This window comes from Phoenix dactylifera, chromosome 12 (assembly GCF_009389715.1).
Source record: "Phoenix dactylifera cultivar Barhee BC4 chromosome 12, palm_55x_up_171113_PBpolish2nd_filt_p, whole genome shotgun sequence".
Lineage (NCBI taxonomy): Eukaryota > Viridiplantae > Streptophyta > Magnoliopsida > Arecales > Arecaceae > Phoenix > Phoenix dactylifera.
In genome coordinates, this window is record NC_052403.1 from 6,610,444 (window position 1) to 6,624,893 (window position 14,450).

At 40.1% G+C, this 14,450-nt stretch overlaps 2 protein-coding genes across 7 annotated transcripts; one reads left to right on the forward strand and one right to left on the reverse strand.

Annotated features, from left to right (window-relative positions):
* Window positions 1-344: 344 nt before the first annotated feature.
* On the reverse strand, window positions 345-8,971 carry LOC103697838 (zinc finger protein GIS2-like). Of its 5 annotated transcripts, none has more exons than XM_039132461.1 (4): window positions 8,557-8,971; window positions 8,005-8,197; window positions 1,277-1,366; window positions 345-1,083 (listed from the first exon to the last, which is right to left on the reverse strand). In XM_039132461.1, the coding sequence occupies exons 2-4, from the start codon at window positions 8,106-8,108 to the stop codon at window positions 558-560; spliced, it is 720 nt and encodes a 239-aa protein (XP_038988389.1). In that variant the 5' UTR covers window positions 8,109-8,197; window positions 8,557-8,971; the 3' UTR covers window positions 345-557. The 5 variants fall into 5 exon arrangements, with proteins under 5 accessions (XP_038988389.1, XP_038988392.1, XP_038988391.1 ...); XM_039132464.1 differs by having other exon boundaries at window positions 8,005-8,215; window positions 8,557-8,876; XM_039132463.1 differs by having other exon boundaries at window positions 8,005-8,248; window positions 8,557-8,690.
* An 857-nt stretch (window positions 8,972-9,828) lies between these two features.
* On the forward strand, window positions 9,829-13,273 carry LOC103700457. Of its 2 annotated transcripts, none has more exons than XM_039132467.1 (3): window positions 9,829-10,013; window positions 10,130-10,172; window positions 13,016-13,273. In XM_039132467.1, exons 1-3 carry the CDS (start codon window positions 9,893-9,895, stop codon window positions 13,017-13,019), a joined length of 168 nt encoding a protein of 55 aa, XP_038988395.1. In that variant the 5' UTR covers window positions 9,829-9,892; the 3' UTR covers window positions 13,020-13,273. The 2 variants fall into 2 exon arrangements, with proteins under 2 accessions (XP_038988395.1, XP_038988394.1); XM_039132466.1 differs by lacking the exon at window positions 13,016-13,273 and adding an exon at window positions 11,955-12,991 and having other exon boundaries at window positions 9,837-10,013.
* The last annotated feature ends 1,177 nt before the right edge of the window (window positions 13,274-14,450 follow it).

A 14,450-nucleotide genomic window follows, 5' to 3' on the forward strand; every position in this document is an offset into this window, starting at 1 on the left:
GGAAACAAAAGTATTGAGGCAAGCACGAGATTTCAAAGCCGTATAATATTAACCATAACTGTGGGGCTACCATGACATCTTCACAAATCACGTTCAAGAACCTGGAAAGAAACTGAAACTGTAAAGGATACCATGCAGATCAGGTGCATATGACTACCAAAAAAGCATATATGGATCAGCAGTCCAACTTGCTCTTATCCATAGGAGTTTGGAATGGATTAACAGAATCCAGAGAACCTGTCATCACTTGGTGGCGTGTTACCACTGCAATGCAACAAAAACTTAGCACTCACTAACTGGTTACCAACTACACAGCGAACAAAACCATGCAGGCTGCAGGAGCATGTAAGAGAAGAAAAGAAAAACGTAAAAATGTCAGAATATTCTATATCAGCTCAAGCAAAGAAGTTTCAATCTTCAATTCTGGCCAAAATATATGCCCACCAGAGTAAACACCTCCTCAATAACATGAACCCAAAATTTCGGAAAAAGCATCAACTAGAATAGTCACAGCAGCCCAACCTTGCAGCATCCGATACCCAACAATGGAACCAAGTTTACCATAAGTATCTTCGAAGATCATCACCCAAAAACCTGCCAGAGGGGCACTCATAAGACAGATGGCCGCGCCCACCACAGTTGTTGCAGACAACAATACCAAGACAGTCACGGCTGATGTGACCTGGCTGGCCACAGATATGGCATATGATGCCGCAGAAGGGCCCACCTTGGATCTCTGATGCCACGCTTGCCTTGGGACAGTTGCATGCCACATGGCCTGAAACATTGCAGATATTGCATACTGGGTCGTTAGGGCATTCACGAGCCAGGTGACCAGTCTTGCGGCAGTTGTTCCAAGCCTTGTCATTGGTGCAGTCTGTGGCAATATGGCCTGGCTTGTAGCAGTTTTTGCAGAGCCTGGAGTTGAAGGGGACTAATCTTGAGCTGTGGCAATCTCGAGCCAGGTGGCCTGTTTTGTTACACATGTGGCAGACAGGTTCATTGCTGCACTCACTGGCAACATGTCCAGGCTCCTCGCAATTCCAGCACAGGGTCTTTGTAGTGTACTCTGCTGCAATGTGCCTGCAGACAAAGCGCCGACAGCAAGTATTTATGGTCATGTTGGAAATAAACTGATGGTTGCTATTCTGCATTACTGTATGACCCAACAACTCATAGAAGGCCCCCCATGTTCGGCACTTGTTTTAGTTTTAGATGATTTAATCCATTAAAGTTGTTGAACATTTTTTTTTTGAAACCAAATATGATCACTTACCCTGGGAGTGCACAATTGTTGCAGACAGCTGCATTTGGACAGTCTCTAGCATAGTGTCCAGGACGCTTACAGTTATTGCAGAGATAATCCCTGGAAGACAACGACAAAGAACATAGAACCACCAGCTTTAAACAATCCCATGTGTACAATAAAGTATTCGTGCAAATAGTTTGATGAAATATCGCTGCCAACAATGCATGACATGTTCGATGCCAGTGAGCAATGTATCATCACTCCAAATCACGTAACTTAAGAGAGACATTATCCATTACCATCTTAAAAGGGAAAAAGATAAAGGCAACTATAATGGTTAGCGGTTATTATAAATTAGTTAAAATGTGCAAACTTATGATAAAAAAAACATGGCAACATCAAATTGCTCATAGATGAAAGAACCTTGATAGTGATATCTTACTATTTATTAAATAAGACGGACTCTCTTTCTAAATTTACTCATAAAATTTATAGTCAGATAAAATGTACTCTATTTCTTGCAGAAGTAATGTTCATTTCAAAACAATTTATAGTTTGAGCTTCTTTCTACAACTAGGATCCAACTTAATGTATACATTCCACGTTCTTCATCCAGGTCGCAATCAGCATTGATGGCATTTGATTTCAGCACATGAAAATGAATCTCATATAGAATTTCATTAACAAATCAAAGTTAACCAACTGAACAAAGTGAAACATGTAACAATACGTCACAAACACCTTTCAAAAATATTTTTTCCAAAAGTATAAAGGACAAGCATGAGCTTTAGGTGACAGAAATGAATGATGTACAGATAAACTATAACATGACATATTCGTCAAAGGGAAAGGAGAGTTAATTTATATATGAAGGCAGCAACTGTCTATATAGAACATACATTCTGAACAGAGCTTACACCTTATCAACCAAGGATCCCAGCCTCCTACAAACAATTAGCTCACCGGAAGAACAAGTGCAGAACACAAGACTAGGATTTAGGTATAAAAAAGAATCAGAAGGATAATTCCAGGATTCTCACCCATTTTTTTCAATCAAGATTGAAGTGTTTAACTTAGCTCTCAACCAAGGCCTCCATGCGCTTGCAGCACCAAAATGACAAAGCCGCAACACTAAAAAATAAATAAATAAAGAGGGAAAAAGTATATTCACGGTAGATAAACAATTATTTGGGAGACTTGAGTTAACCCTCATAACAATCCAAACCAGCTCCTTTTGGATCAATCTGAGCCATCTACAAACAAACAAAATGCGAGAAGGATAAAAAGAACAGAAGAAAAAGGCTAGCATATTGACTATGTAGGGCCCAATAACTTTGTCAAGACAGACTCTTCTGGTAATTTGACACTTTCAGTTTTTCTTTTTCATTGAACATATACAAAAATGAGAGAATTGACAAAGGGATTTCAAACCTATGCCCCTCTAGAGTATATCATGAACTCCTTATTATAACTGAGGCTGCAATGAAATTTAGAATCAGACTTTCACGATTATGCTTGTAACAAACCCAATCAGGGCTTTAAACTAGCTAAATTTAAAATAAGCATAACACCAGACCTAATGGTTGTAAATCCATAAGCAGATTGTAATTTTTAATTTTTTTACTCTCTTTCCATTTCTGTTCTTTTTCCTCTTATTCTTACCCCCTTGTTAGGCTAGAAACAAATCCATGATAGACAATCCATTCAATATTGTTTCCTACCTTAAATGCATGAAGTTGATATGATCCCAAGCCACACAATATCAGTTGCCTATTGTAAATGAGCTTCTTTGCTTGATATCCAACACATTTTCTGCCACCAAGACCTGCTGCAGCAACCACCATCACCATGGCAACAATGATCATAATTGTTCCTTTTTTAGTGTTTTTTTTTGTTGGAGGTGGGAGGTTGTGCTGAGGGCAGGAGGACGAAAAATGGAAGAAGAATAAGAAGAAGAGATGGAGGAAGTGGGGACAAGATTTAATGGGAGAAAAACAGGTTCAGTGTGTGCAGTTATGCAAAAGCGCCATTGTTCAGTGTCATCATTGGTCATTGGAACTTTGGTGTCATCACCACCCCCCTTTCTTCTTCCTCCTTTTAATCTATATGCCTAGAGATGAACCAAATCCAAAATAGGAATAACTAGGCGATTGAGAATCCATAAAGCTAATCCCAAATAGTTGGGAAAAGACTAGATGGTTATGGTACCTTGAAATGCACCCGACCAACATATCATGATGCACCTTGGTCCAAGCATGCCGCCAAAGACTTGCACTAGGCCTAGCAAACTGCCCATGTACGTGCCCCAAGATCTATGTTGCCTAGGCAAATCACCCAGCGTTAGGCAGGGTGCCTAAAAGGCAGCTCCATAAAAAAAGTAAACAAAAACATAGTCACTTGGGTCTTTTTCTTCCAACATGCAAGAAATTCCATCTCCATTGTGATGATTCGAAGAATGGAAAGAAAATGAGTTCAGCATTTCATTATATGATGTTCGGATGAAAGATAACGAGACGGATAATCAGGCATCTGCATTTTAAAAAGATTATTTACTAATGTGGGATGTGAAGATGTGGGGAAAAAGACCAATTGAATACTCTCCTTAAAGATGATGCAAAAAAAATGTAAAAAATCCCTTTTCCATAATTTAGTCACCTCTTCCCTTTTCTTCCTATCAACATCCAACTTCCTTACAATCCTTAAACCTCTAATGATCATTGAGCCAAGAAATACCATGCCTCATCAGGATGCTACGGAAGCATATGAGGACATTTGGTGCGGACACTAGTCCCAGATCATCAATTAGACATGTCTACAATCGCATGCATAGGAGGGCAGCCCACGCAGTGGCACTTTGGCTAGGTGACAGATTATGAGAGAGAGAGAGAGAGTTTTTTATGTTTTATTTGTTGGGTACATTGATCTTTTCTGTAGGGATATTTTGGTTTCTCTTTTTTTTTTTTAGTTTTTGCCTATATAAAGGCTTATAAGGCTTTGTTAAAAGGATGATGATTAATTTTGAGAGCTTCCTCATATTTTCTTTTGTTGGTGGACTCTGTGGGTTTAGTTACCATTATTCAGTGGATTCTGGATGCCTTATTGGTGGACTCCTAGTATTTGTATCGTCCGAGGCGTTGTTCTGCATCAAATTGGTATCAGAGCCGAAGATCCTACTACTCATCATTTGATCATCCTTCGCTTCTTCGTCGAAGATCCTAGTTTATGGATGGTCCACCCCCACTCCCACTTCCTCACGTGTACGCATTTCCTCACTTGTTCTTCGATCAAGCACTCGCACCGCGAACGCCGGATCGTATCAAAATCCGTCGCTCATCAAGCACAAGTTCCGAACTTGGAGAAGACTTCGACGCCCTCGCTAAGCCGCAAGAAAAGATCATTGCCATCACCGAGCCGCACGAAGAGATCATCCTCATCGAACAACAAGAAGAACTCATCGTCACCGCCGAACCACGAAGCGAGATTCGACAGCCATCTCCTCCGGTTCCTCCGTCGTCACTGTCGTGTTGTTTTTGCGTCATCCAATAGACGCCGGCTGCCAAGTCCTTCCCCATCTTCATCGTCGCCATCGCCTTAGTTGAAAAAAAAGGCAAACAGAGAGCACCAAAAAAAAAGAAAAAAAAAAGACTAGCAGATTTCAGTTTCTTTTTTCTTAATCTTCTCCCCAAATCTCGAAATCCATCACCACTGCTTTTCTTTTCTTCCCTCCATGTGTGCCACCACTCAAAGAGAGTGTAATTAGTTTCCTTAATAGATTACAACTCATCTAGAATTTGAATTTGGCTAACAAATTTGAATTTGGCCTTTCCCCCCAAATGTCTTTGAAACTAAATTTGCTCCTCAAATTCCAACTATCCATAATCTTCTCCCCAAATTTTGAAATCCATCACCACTTCCTTCCTTTTCTTTCTTCCGCGTGTCCCACCTCCCAAGAAAAGTGTAATTAGTTTTCTTAACAAATTACAGCTCATTTAGAATTAAAATTTGGCTAACAAATTTCAGATTTGGCCTTTTCCCCCAAATATTTCAAACTAAATTTGCTCCTCAAATTCTAACTATCCATAACAATCCAAACAACCCAAATCCACATGATTTTGTTACGCCGCCACCCAACTCGATGCCACATCCCATCTACCTCGACACCGCCACCCGCCTCAACCCCGATACCCCATTGGTGGATTTCGTAGGTTTAGTTACCATTGTTCGGTGGATTCCGAACGCTCTATTGGTGGATTTCTAGTATTTGCATTGTCTGAAATGTTGTTCTGCATCAACATTTAGACAATAACTATGGCACACGTGGCTATTGTTTTTCTAGCTAGCCTTAAGTCTTTAGGTTCTAGGGCATCATTAGGTCTATACCATTGATTCTTGAGATTGTTGAGCCTTTGTATGATTCAGTTATGTGGTAATAGATGTTATTTTAGGAAGTTGCGTGTCTGGTAAATTGTGAGGCAAATAAGATAATTTTATATCAACAAAACTAGCAATACTTTTCTTAGCATTTGAAGCAAGGTCTACCGTACCGATTATACCGACATACTGGTGGGCGTCGATACCGGTACAATACCGAACCAAACCAGTACCAAACCGGCGAAGACAAAAAAAAAATTAACGCACGGACGCGCGCGCGGATGCGGTCCACGTTAAATGCCACAAAGTGGCATTAAATGCCACTCTGAGGCATTGAATTGGGCGAGCTGTCCAGCGCGCCCGCATGGGCGACCTGCCCCCTGCGCCTGCGTGGGTGCTCTTCCCTACGCGTGGGCGCGCAGAGCGCCCACGCTTGGACCTGTGCAAACCGGCTCGGTTCGCCCCGATACACAGCGGAAATTGGTCAATTCCGACCCCTGTAGTGCCGGAACCGTTTTCAATAGTCGAATCATACCGGTGGGTATCGGTACTGGTACGGTACGCGCTGAACCGGCCGGGTTGGGCCGGTTCAGCAGATCTTGATTTGAAGGTTTTGTTATATTCTCCCTCCTATAACATTGGCTACAGTGCTTGCGTACTATATAATTGATCACCTAAATAGATGGTTTCTGTTGTCCTTGAGATAGTTTGATCATTGCATAAGTATTTTACTTCTCAATTAGTGACTGGGCTCCCTTATCTTCTGCAGTCAACTAAACTATGCCATGACACTCAGATGGCTGAAACTTCTATTTGGTATGCCTTTCAAAATTTATTTTTGGATGGCATTCCAAAGCCTTTGCAAGCCCCTGTTATTTGGTAGCAGTCGTTGTCAATCACTATTTTTAGCTAGGCAGGTTGGTGGGTATTGATAGCATTATGTTTCGGAGACCAGTCTGTTCTAGCCATAATAATGTTCCCTGATAAAGGCAATGGAAGCATCAAGGCCAACAGAATACCACACTATCTTAAAAAGGATGCATACTCTTATGTGTCATGAAATGTGCGTGTGAATATGTACTTCTATCTTTTGTACCAAAAGAAAAAAATAAAAAACCATGTACTTCTATCTTTACCTCAAATGTTCTCATACTGCGGATGCAAGCTAGCTGGTTGTTGATTCAGTATTTCTCATACTGCGGATGCAAGCTAGCTGGTTGTTGATTCAGTATGATGTACCATGCTGAAATCATCGTATTAATTAACAGTTAAGAGTAAGCTGGTCGGAGGCAATCACATGGCCAAATAGGTAAACATTCAATGAAAACTAGGAGGGGGAACATCACACGTGGCTCTTAAGGAAGTCCTTGACAGAGTAGAGTTCCAAGACTCAACTTATGGTTTTTTGGAAGAAGCATCACATTAACTCGAAACTTTTTTTTTTTTTTTTTGGCTGATAACTCGAAACTATTTTTTCAATAGATTGCATTTATGTGGTGCTACAAATGGCTTGGTACTCAAAATTTCTATAATGCAAAGGCAAGATTCATAAATTAAGATAAGAGCAAATATGCTAACATGTTTAAGACTTGGTAAATTTATAACAAAACCCATCTGTGCATCTCTCTGTCTCTCTCACACACACACTCACCCTCTCTCTATGTGTGTGTATGTCAATGTGCATGTACATACAGATGGTATTGTAAAGATAATACAACAGATACCAATACTGAGAAGGGTGTTCATAACAATAATGTAAAACTAAAAGCCAAGCCGATAACAAAGATGACAACATTGGTTTGGTATATTAAAACAATATTGCACCACTATGATTGTTCTGGTCAAAATAATGCAATGAAAGTAACATTGATATTGATGCTAATTTTGTTGGTGAGATTGACAGAGATCTTCTTATGCAAATACATGCTATTGATGCTACAATGTGTTTATTGCCTATGCTGGTAAGTTTGTGCTATACTTAGTAAGAAGGCAAATGTTAATCAACATTCTGACAAATGTACTGACAAAGAAATATCATTATCAGAATCAGCATCAAGTTTTTTTCCCCTCCTTAAAAAAACATGAAATATCAATCATTTAAGGGCTCTAAATGCCAGATCCCACAAGGTGGTGAATTGGAATTTTAAGCTCATGACCATCCATTAGTTATCTATCCATCTATTGTAGTAGTTCTCAAGCAATTTTGAAAATAAGGGATTTCGCATTTCACAACATTAAAATGAACAAATGTGGATAGATTGACTCCTGAGTTAGAAAGGGCAAGTCCAATTCATTCGAATACAAAAGGAACAACATTCCATCTACTACGAGTTCGAAGAGTGGAATACATGAAAGCAAATCCAGTAACATAAACGCAAGCTCACCGGTAGCTGCGGCGTTCCCTCTCGTAGGGGGCGTCACGATAGGACATGCGCTCGGTGCGGAACCGACGTGCTCGAGGAGGGCTTCTGCCGCTGTCCGGACTCATACTGATAACCCCACAAATCACAACCTCTCCACTAAACAACCCCTCCTGCTACTCCGACTCCAGCTCCAGCTTCTCACCCAAACTTTATCCTGTCGTAAAACTCCATTCTAGTGATTTTTTTTTCAGAAAAAAGCCCACACCTTGTCATGAATATAAACAGTATAAACAAAACTAGACCAATCAATTTATCAAGAATCCGGTCTCTTTTCTTCAAGAAACCCCAAAAGTCTTCAAGAAGTGCAACTAATCAAAGACCAGAGCGTTAGAAACTAATTCTCGTAGCAGAAAACGATCGGAAGACTCGGAAACATAAACCTAAAGAAAGATTTAACAAGCAGATCCGTCCTCCCGCAAATCAGTCCCAAGAAATCTCGAGTGCGACCTAAAATGCGAGAGAAATGCCATCGAATCGCGGGAAAAAAAAGGGATTGAGTTGGGGGGCCGATACCGTGTATTGAGGTCCGAAGCGATCAAGGCTCGCCCCTTGGCCGCGGTGCTCTGAAGAGAGAGAAACACGATCGAGATTGAGAGCAATGCACGGGGGCAAGAGAGGACTTCCACAGACGGACAAGATAAACCTCCATGGCGGTGGATTTGGGGACGTGATCGGGACTCGGCACTCCGTTTTCTTTCCCTGACGACGGAAATTGACCCTCTGGGCACAATCTCGTCGGGGTAGGCGTTTTGCGTCGTGTAGTCTCGATGGATGATGGGTCGCACCGGGATCTTGTCAACGGAGGGATTCTCTCGGCAATCACCGCCCGAGCCGCCTCTGAGAGCCCTGAATGGCGTCATGGCTCTGGGTTTATGGCCAACGCGCACAGCTTATAAGCGTGTTTATTGCGCGGCAACCACAGTTCCAATCGTTTCTTTGACTGGAGTTTAATATGGGGTTCCTTGATCATTGGCATTTAGTTTTTAGTCATGCATGCATTTAAACAAGATCTGCGCGCATTTACAAGTATATCATATATATTTATGCTAGATCTTCTATGTAGTTGTATTGTTCCTACATGCCGTTACACTGTCTTTATACACACTGAAGTATAAGAAACCTTGAATGTTTATATGGTGTCTTGCATAAGTACATCTCACAAGTGATTCTTGTTTTAGATATCGAGATGGAGTGAATGTTTATGTGTGATGATTTCATCCTGCAAATGTAATAATTAATGTGTTGGCATGACATGTGAAGTATGATGGCAAGGATTTACCAGCGTAGATATTAAAGGCATTCCAACGTGGGGCTCATAAAAACTTAATAGATACAACTTGATCATAGGCAAAATGCTGAGATAAACATGGTTATAACATTCTACCCCAGCCCATCCAGGGGCTGGACCCAAAGGCCTGGGCTGAAGCTCACCTTGCGCAGCCCAAAGTTTCGAGCCCGAAAACCGAAGACATAGTCCAGCCCAACTCAAGGCCTTAGCTTTTTAGCCCATATTCCGGTCAACTACTACTGGGTCCTGACCTAAAATGAAATCATAGATGCGCCCATTTGATGCGTACGAAGGCCCAGCATCACATCGACACCGGTGGTTGTTGTTTATTATTATTATTATTATTATTATTATTATTTTTATGAAAACAGCAATTCATATAGCCCTAACTTGAAGTTGAGAACATCCAGCAGTAAAAAATGCGAAAATCCCTAATTCATCGGCACCGTTCATTTGGCTATGGAAACAAGCAAAAGTTGTCCCCGGAACTGCGTCTTTCATTTCCTCGCTTGGGCGAGAGAGAGAGAGAGAGAGAGAGGGGGGGGGGGGAGAAAAGGAAGGATGAGGAAGTTCGATCCATGGCCGGTGTTTTTCCGGAGGGAGTTCAACCGCAACTGGCCCTTCCTCGTCGGCTTCGCCATCACCGGCGCCGTCATCGTCAAGCTCACCGCCGGCCTCACCGGTGATTAAATTTCCGCCTGTTTACCCCCCCGCGGCGATCTCGTCCTCCCTTTTTGTCTTCGTCATTTTTGTCTTGTCTACTAATTTTTCTTCTTTGTTTTTTCTTTGGTGCGCCAGAGGAGGACGCCAAGAACTCTCGCTTCGTGCAGGAGCACAACAGGTTCAGTCTTATCTCAAATCCTAGTTTTTCTTTTCCTTTTTTTTTTTTTAAAAAAAGAAATTTTGGATGCCCTTTGGATATTATTTCGATTTATCACCTTATATGGACGTATGATCTCGCGGTGCTTGATGTTTGGGTGTTAGGATATGTTAGATTAGCGAAGATTTGGTGCTACATCTGGTACAAATGTTTTTGGGTTTTCTTTTCAAACAAAGGTTGCATCGTCTTCTCTTTTGTTCGATTTTTGTGGCATATATGTTGTACAGAATCTCCAAGTTAAAAATTGCTCTGGTTCCGTTTCCCCCTAATGATTGCATCTTGGATTCCCTTGTATTGGAGTTCAGTGTGAAGTCTTTTCTTTATTGTTAATGTTGTTCTCCCATTTTGCTGGTAAAAACAAGTTTTACAAACGACCGGTTTTGTGTTATAGATAATGTCCGCTAAATGAATGATTTGAGAGTCGCATGTGTTTTGGCAAAAAATTTAAGGAGACATGGACGTATCTTATTCTAAGGCTTTTTGATTACCAAAGGTGTAGTTCTAATTTGGTGTGTGTTACTCTTCCCGGATGAAGTCTAGAATTCATGGGGATGATTACAAAAATATGAATCTAGAGATGGAAAGAAGGGCACTTGGATTATATGGCTTTAGAAATATCCAAGAACAAAATGATTGCAGGGATTTCAGTTCTAATAAATATTGGAAAGGATATTTTGATAGAGTAAAGGTGTAGAGCAGAGGGCCATAAGAAGTTCTATCTGTTCCCTTTTATTTGTTAAGAGCTAATACAGAGGCTAGTTTTGTATGCTGATGATATCCTAATGTTTCTTGGAATATATCGAAGAGTATGGAAAGGCAAGTCTCATTTCATTCTTTTTTTTTAAAATAAATAATTTCAATCCGTAAGTGCATTGGTTGCTAAGGAATGATAACAATTTGTTGATTGAAGCATTGTGACATTAGATGATTAATCGAAATTTGCAAGAAGGTAATGGTAGTGCCAACAGTATTGACTGATTATGCAAGAAGAACTAAGTTGACTGGATACCAATTTGTTAGTGCGGTTTCACTATGATGCCTTGTAAGATTTAGATGCCGTGCAGTTGTGCCAGAAGCCCACAGGAATTGAAAAACTGACCATAAGGTACCTATCATGAAACCACCATAATTTGGAAAGGATATACAGGAGTTGCTTTGTCAAATGAGGCTGGCAAATTGAGTTCTTGTGATAGCTTATTTGATTACTGAAAACAAGGTAACAAACCCTAACAAGGAAAAAGAAATATTTATTAAACTCATTTTAAACCCTAACAAACCCTAACTTGATTTAACCATATTTATCAGTACTTAATGAGGAAAGATTTGGCATGCTTCTAAAGGAATGAGTGGCAAAAAGTACCCTTTTCATATAGTTTTAATTAATCAATGCCGTGCAACTGGGTTATGTGGAAAATAGGATTTTCTAGATGATGGCTGGTTATGCAAGGATTTAAATTGCAGTTCTATTATACTCTTTCGCATTTTTCAATGAAGGCTATGTAGATTGCCAATGTCTGTAATTAGAAGTTGATGTTAATGATGAGCAGTCTCAGGACACAATGTTGGTTTGAGAGATGCCTAAAATGTGTTGTGGAGATATTGAATGGATTATTGATATCTTTTTTTGGTCTCCAATTTTCGTCGAATGTATCAACAGAATTATTTTCTTTATTCGGTTAATGATTCTAACCAAAATCGATTCGTTGGGACCTCACTCTCTTGTTTCATCCAACTTTCATCAAGCGATGCACTTATTGAATCCGGGACAGATTTGCTTATTGAGCTGCCTGCTTCCAACGCCCTTACCATTCCATACTGCTCTGCAGTTAGCACTCCCAAATCTGGAAATGCTAACCAAAACTTCAATGGTAAACCTACATTCATGATTAGGACTGTCTCGATATCATGTAACACGTGAGGGGTATAGAGCAAGTACAGTAGTTTTTCTGTCAAGATGAAAACGCACTTTTGCAAACAGTAGTATGATACAGCCTTCGCATTTTGGAGATGCAAATGTTTATACGTTGAAGAATAATTTTGAATTCATGCTGCACGTCTATGATTTTGGTATAGCAAAATGATCACCACTGCTATTATTCAAGTGTAAAGTTCGTGCACTTAGCAAACTTGCTGATCGTAGTGGTCACTTGCAACATTGCCATTTTTATTGGTTAAGCTGCTTGTTAGTTGTCTTTTATTTTTGAATATGTTGAATTTCCTGAGACAAAAGCAAATTGTTACTTTGATATTGCAAGGGGGGAACATGTGTCAAAAATATTATACTAAGTTATAAAATGTGATAAGTCAGTTCAGATTAAAAACATGAACAAGTGTGGTGTGCAAGTGGCTGTTATAGCCTTTTACTCAGAAAAAAAAAACTATTCTTTCACTGTCTTTTGCCCCTCGATACATGGTTTGGGTGTTTTCTTGTCTTTAGCCTTTTGCTGATTGCTTGCGTGCCATGCCAACCAGTACATGTTGTTCTATCCAGTTTTATTAGAATTTTGTGTATCCATGCGCATGCTTAATGTTATTCAACATTTCCAAGACTTAGAGAAGGCTGTCTTGATGATTTGAGGAAGCGCAATGGCATTCTAACAATTATATTAAAATAGGCCTGGTAGTCCATGTTCCTAGCGATCATGCAAAGATTATTCTGATTTTTCTCAATTTTGTTGTCAAAATGCTTTTTTTAACAGCTGAACGAGTGGGTTCAAATGTTTGAATTATTTTTGTTGGACACATGTATGATATGTATATTTCCCATTGTAAACAAGCAGACTAAAAGCGTCAATTTTTTGTAGGTAAACTAAAGCTGATTTGGTTGCTAGTTTGAGTTTGTTTCCATGATGAGGCTGGCCAAGTCCCTCGTTGTTCTGCATAAAAACTGAGCATGGTCTATGTGCGTTTTGTTGAAAACTTCTTAGTATTTTTCAATTGAAAATAAAGACTGATGGATGGTATATGGACAGTTCCTTGAAGGATTTTATTGTAAGTTGAAAGAGTGTTAAACTGCCACTTAGTCTAATAGTCATTTGTGCATGTTTGTTGCCTTATAATAAGGTTATCATACTACTGGCATGCTGGTGCTCTCGGCTGATATATGCTTTGAATCAGCCGCTGGCCTCTGTTCTGACATCAACATGAACTTCCCTTCTTTTGGTGGACGCTGGTGATGGCAATGCCTAAACGCAGTTGGAAATCGACTAACATAGCTATGATTTGTTGGACTTCCTTCCAGATTGTGCCTGTCTGGTTCGGCCTTCTGGCTGAATACAACCCCTTTGGAATGACTGCACTTATTCCATGTAACTTGAAATTATGGTCTGTGCTCGGTTTCAACAGATGCACAATGATATGTTGTTGGTTGCTTCAAAGGGATACATACAAGGTTATGATCTTTGTTAGTCCGTTCATCCCACTTTAAAGTGAATCCAGTATCCCAGTTGGCTGAGGTAACGTTCTAGTTGGCTGAGGTTGTGATAGGAGAGTGTGTGATTCAATGACTCTCCAAAGGGTTCATGTGCTGCATTCGGTTTGGAAGACTGGATATAAAGATGATTTCCAAAAGCAGTTGCTAACAGTGGTACAGGGTATAGGACATAAATAGATGATTGGAACTTCCTTGTATGTGAGGCATTTTGATTTCCATTTGGCAGTTCATCTTCTAAAATCTTCTCGCAGAGTTGTTGTCACTGGCTCTTTCATCAGGTCAGCAGAGAAGCATTGCATGCTTGTTTGCGCTACCGTTGTCTCATCTTTTTTATTTCTTCATCATACAGTGAAAAACACTTCGTCCAGTCCAGTGCTCAGACTTCTTTTTGGAGGTTTGGTCCTATTTCTTTTTTTCTCTTAAGAAAAAGGGTAGGGAGCCTTAATCCGAATTCTAAACCGGCGTGGCACTGCCTTTTGATCCATAGAGCAGGAAGAGGATAAAATAAAGGCCCCCAAAAGTCACGACCACTAAGATGTGCATAGTGATTCGATCTTTTGAAAATTCATTTTTCGAAAAAAATCATTTTTGGGGGCTTACGCATTACACACGGAAGATCAGATTACCTGAATTGCATAGTAATTTCCCTCTTTTTTGATGATCAGTTTGTGGATGTCTTGTGAACGCAGTTGGCAAGAACATATGCTGGTCCAACTGGCCTAGATTTCATCAGATAGGAGTTCTATACCCTTCAAGAATATTTTATGAATTTTAGTGGATTTTTCTGCGCAAATCTCATCAAGTTG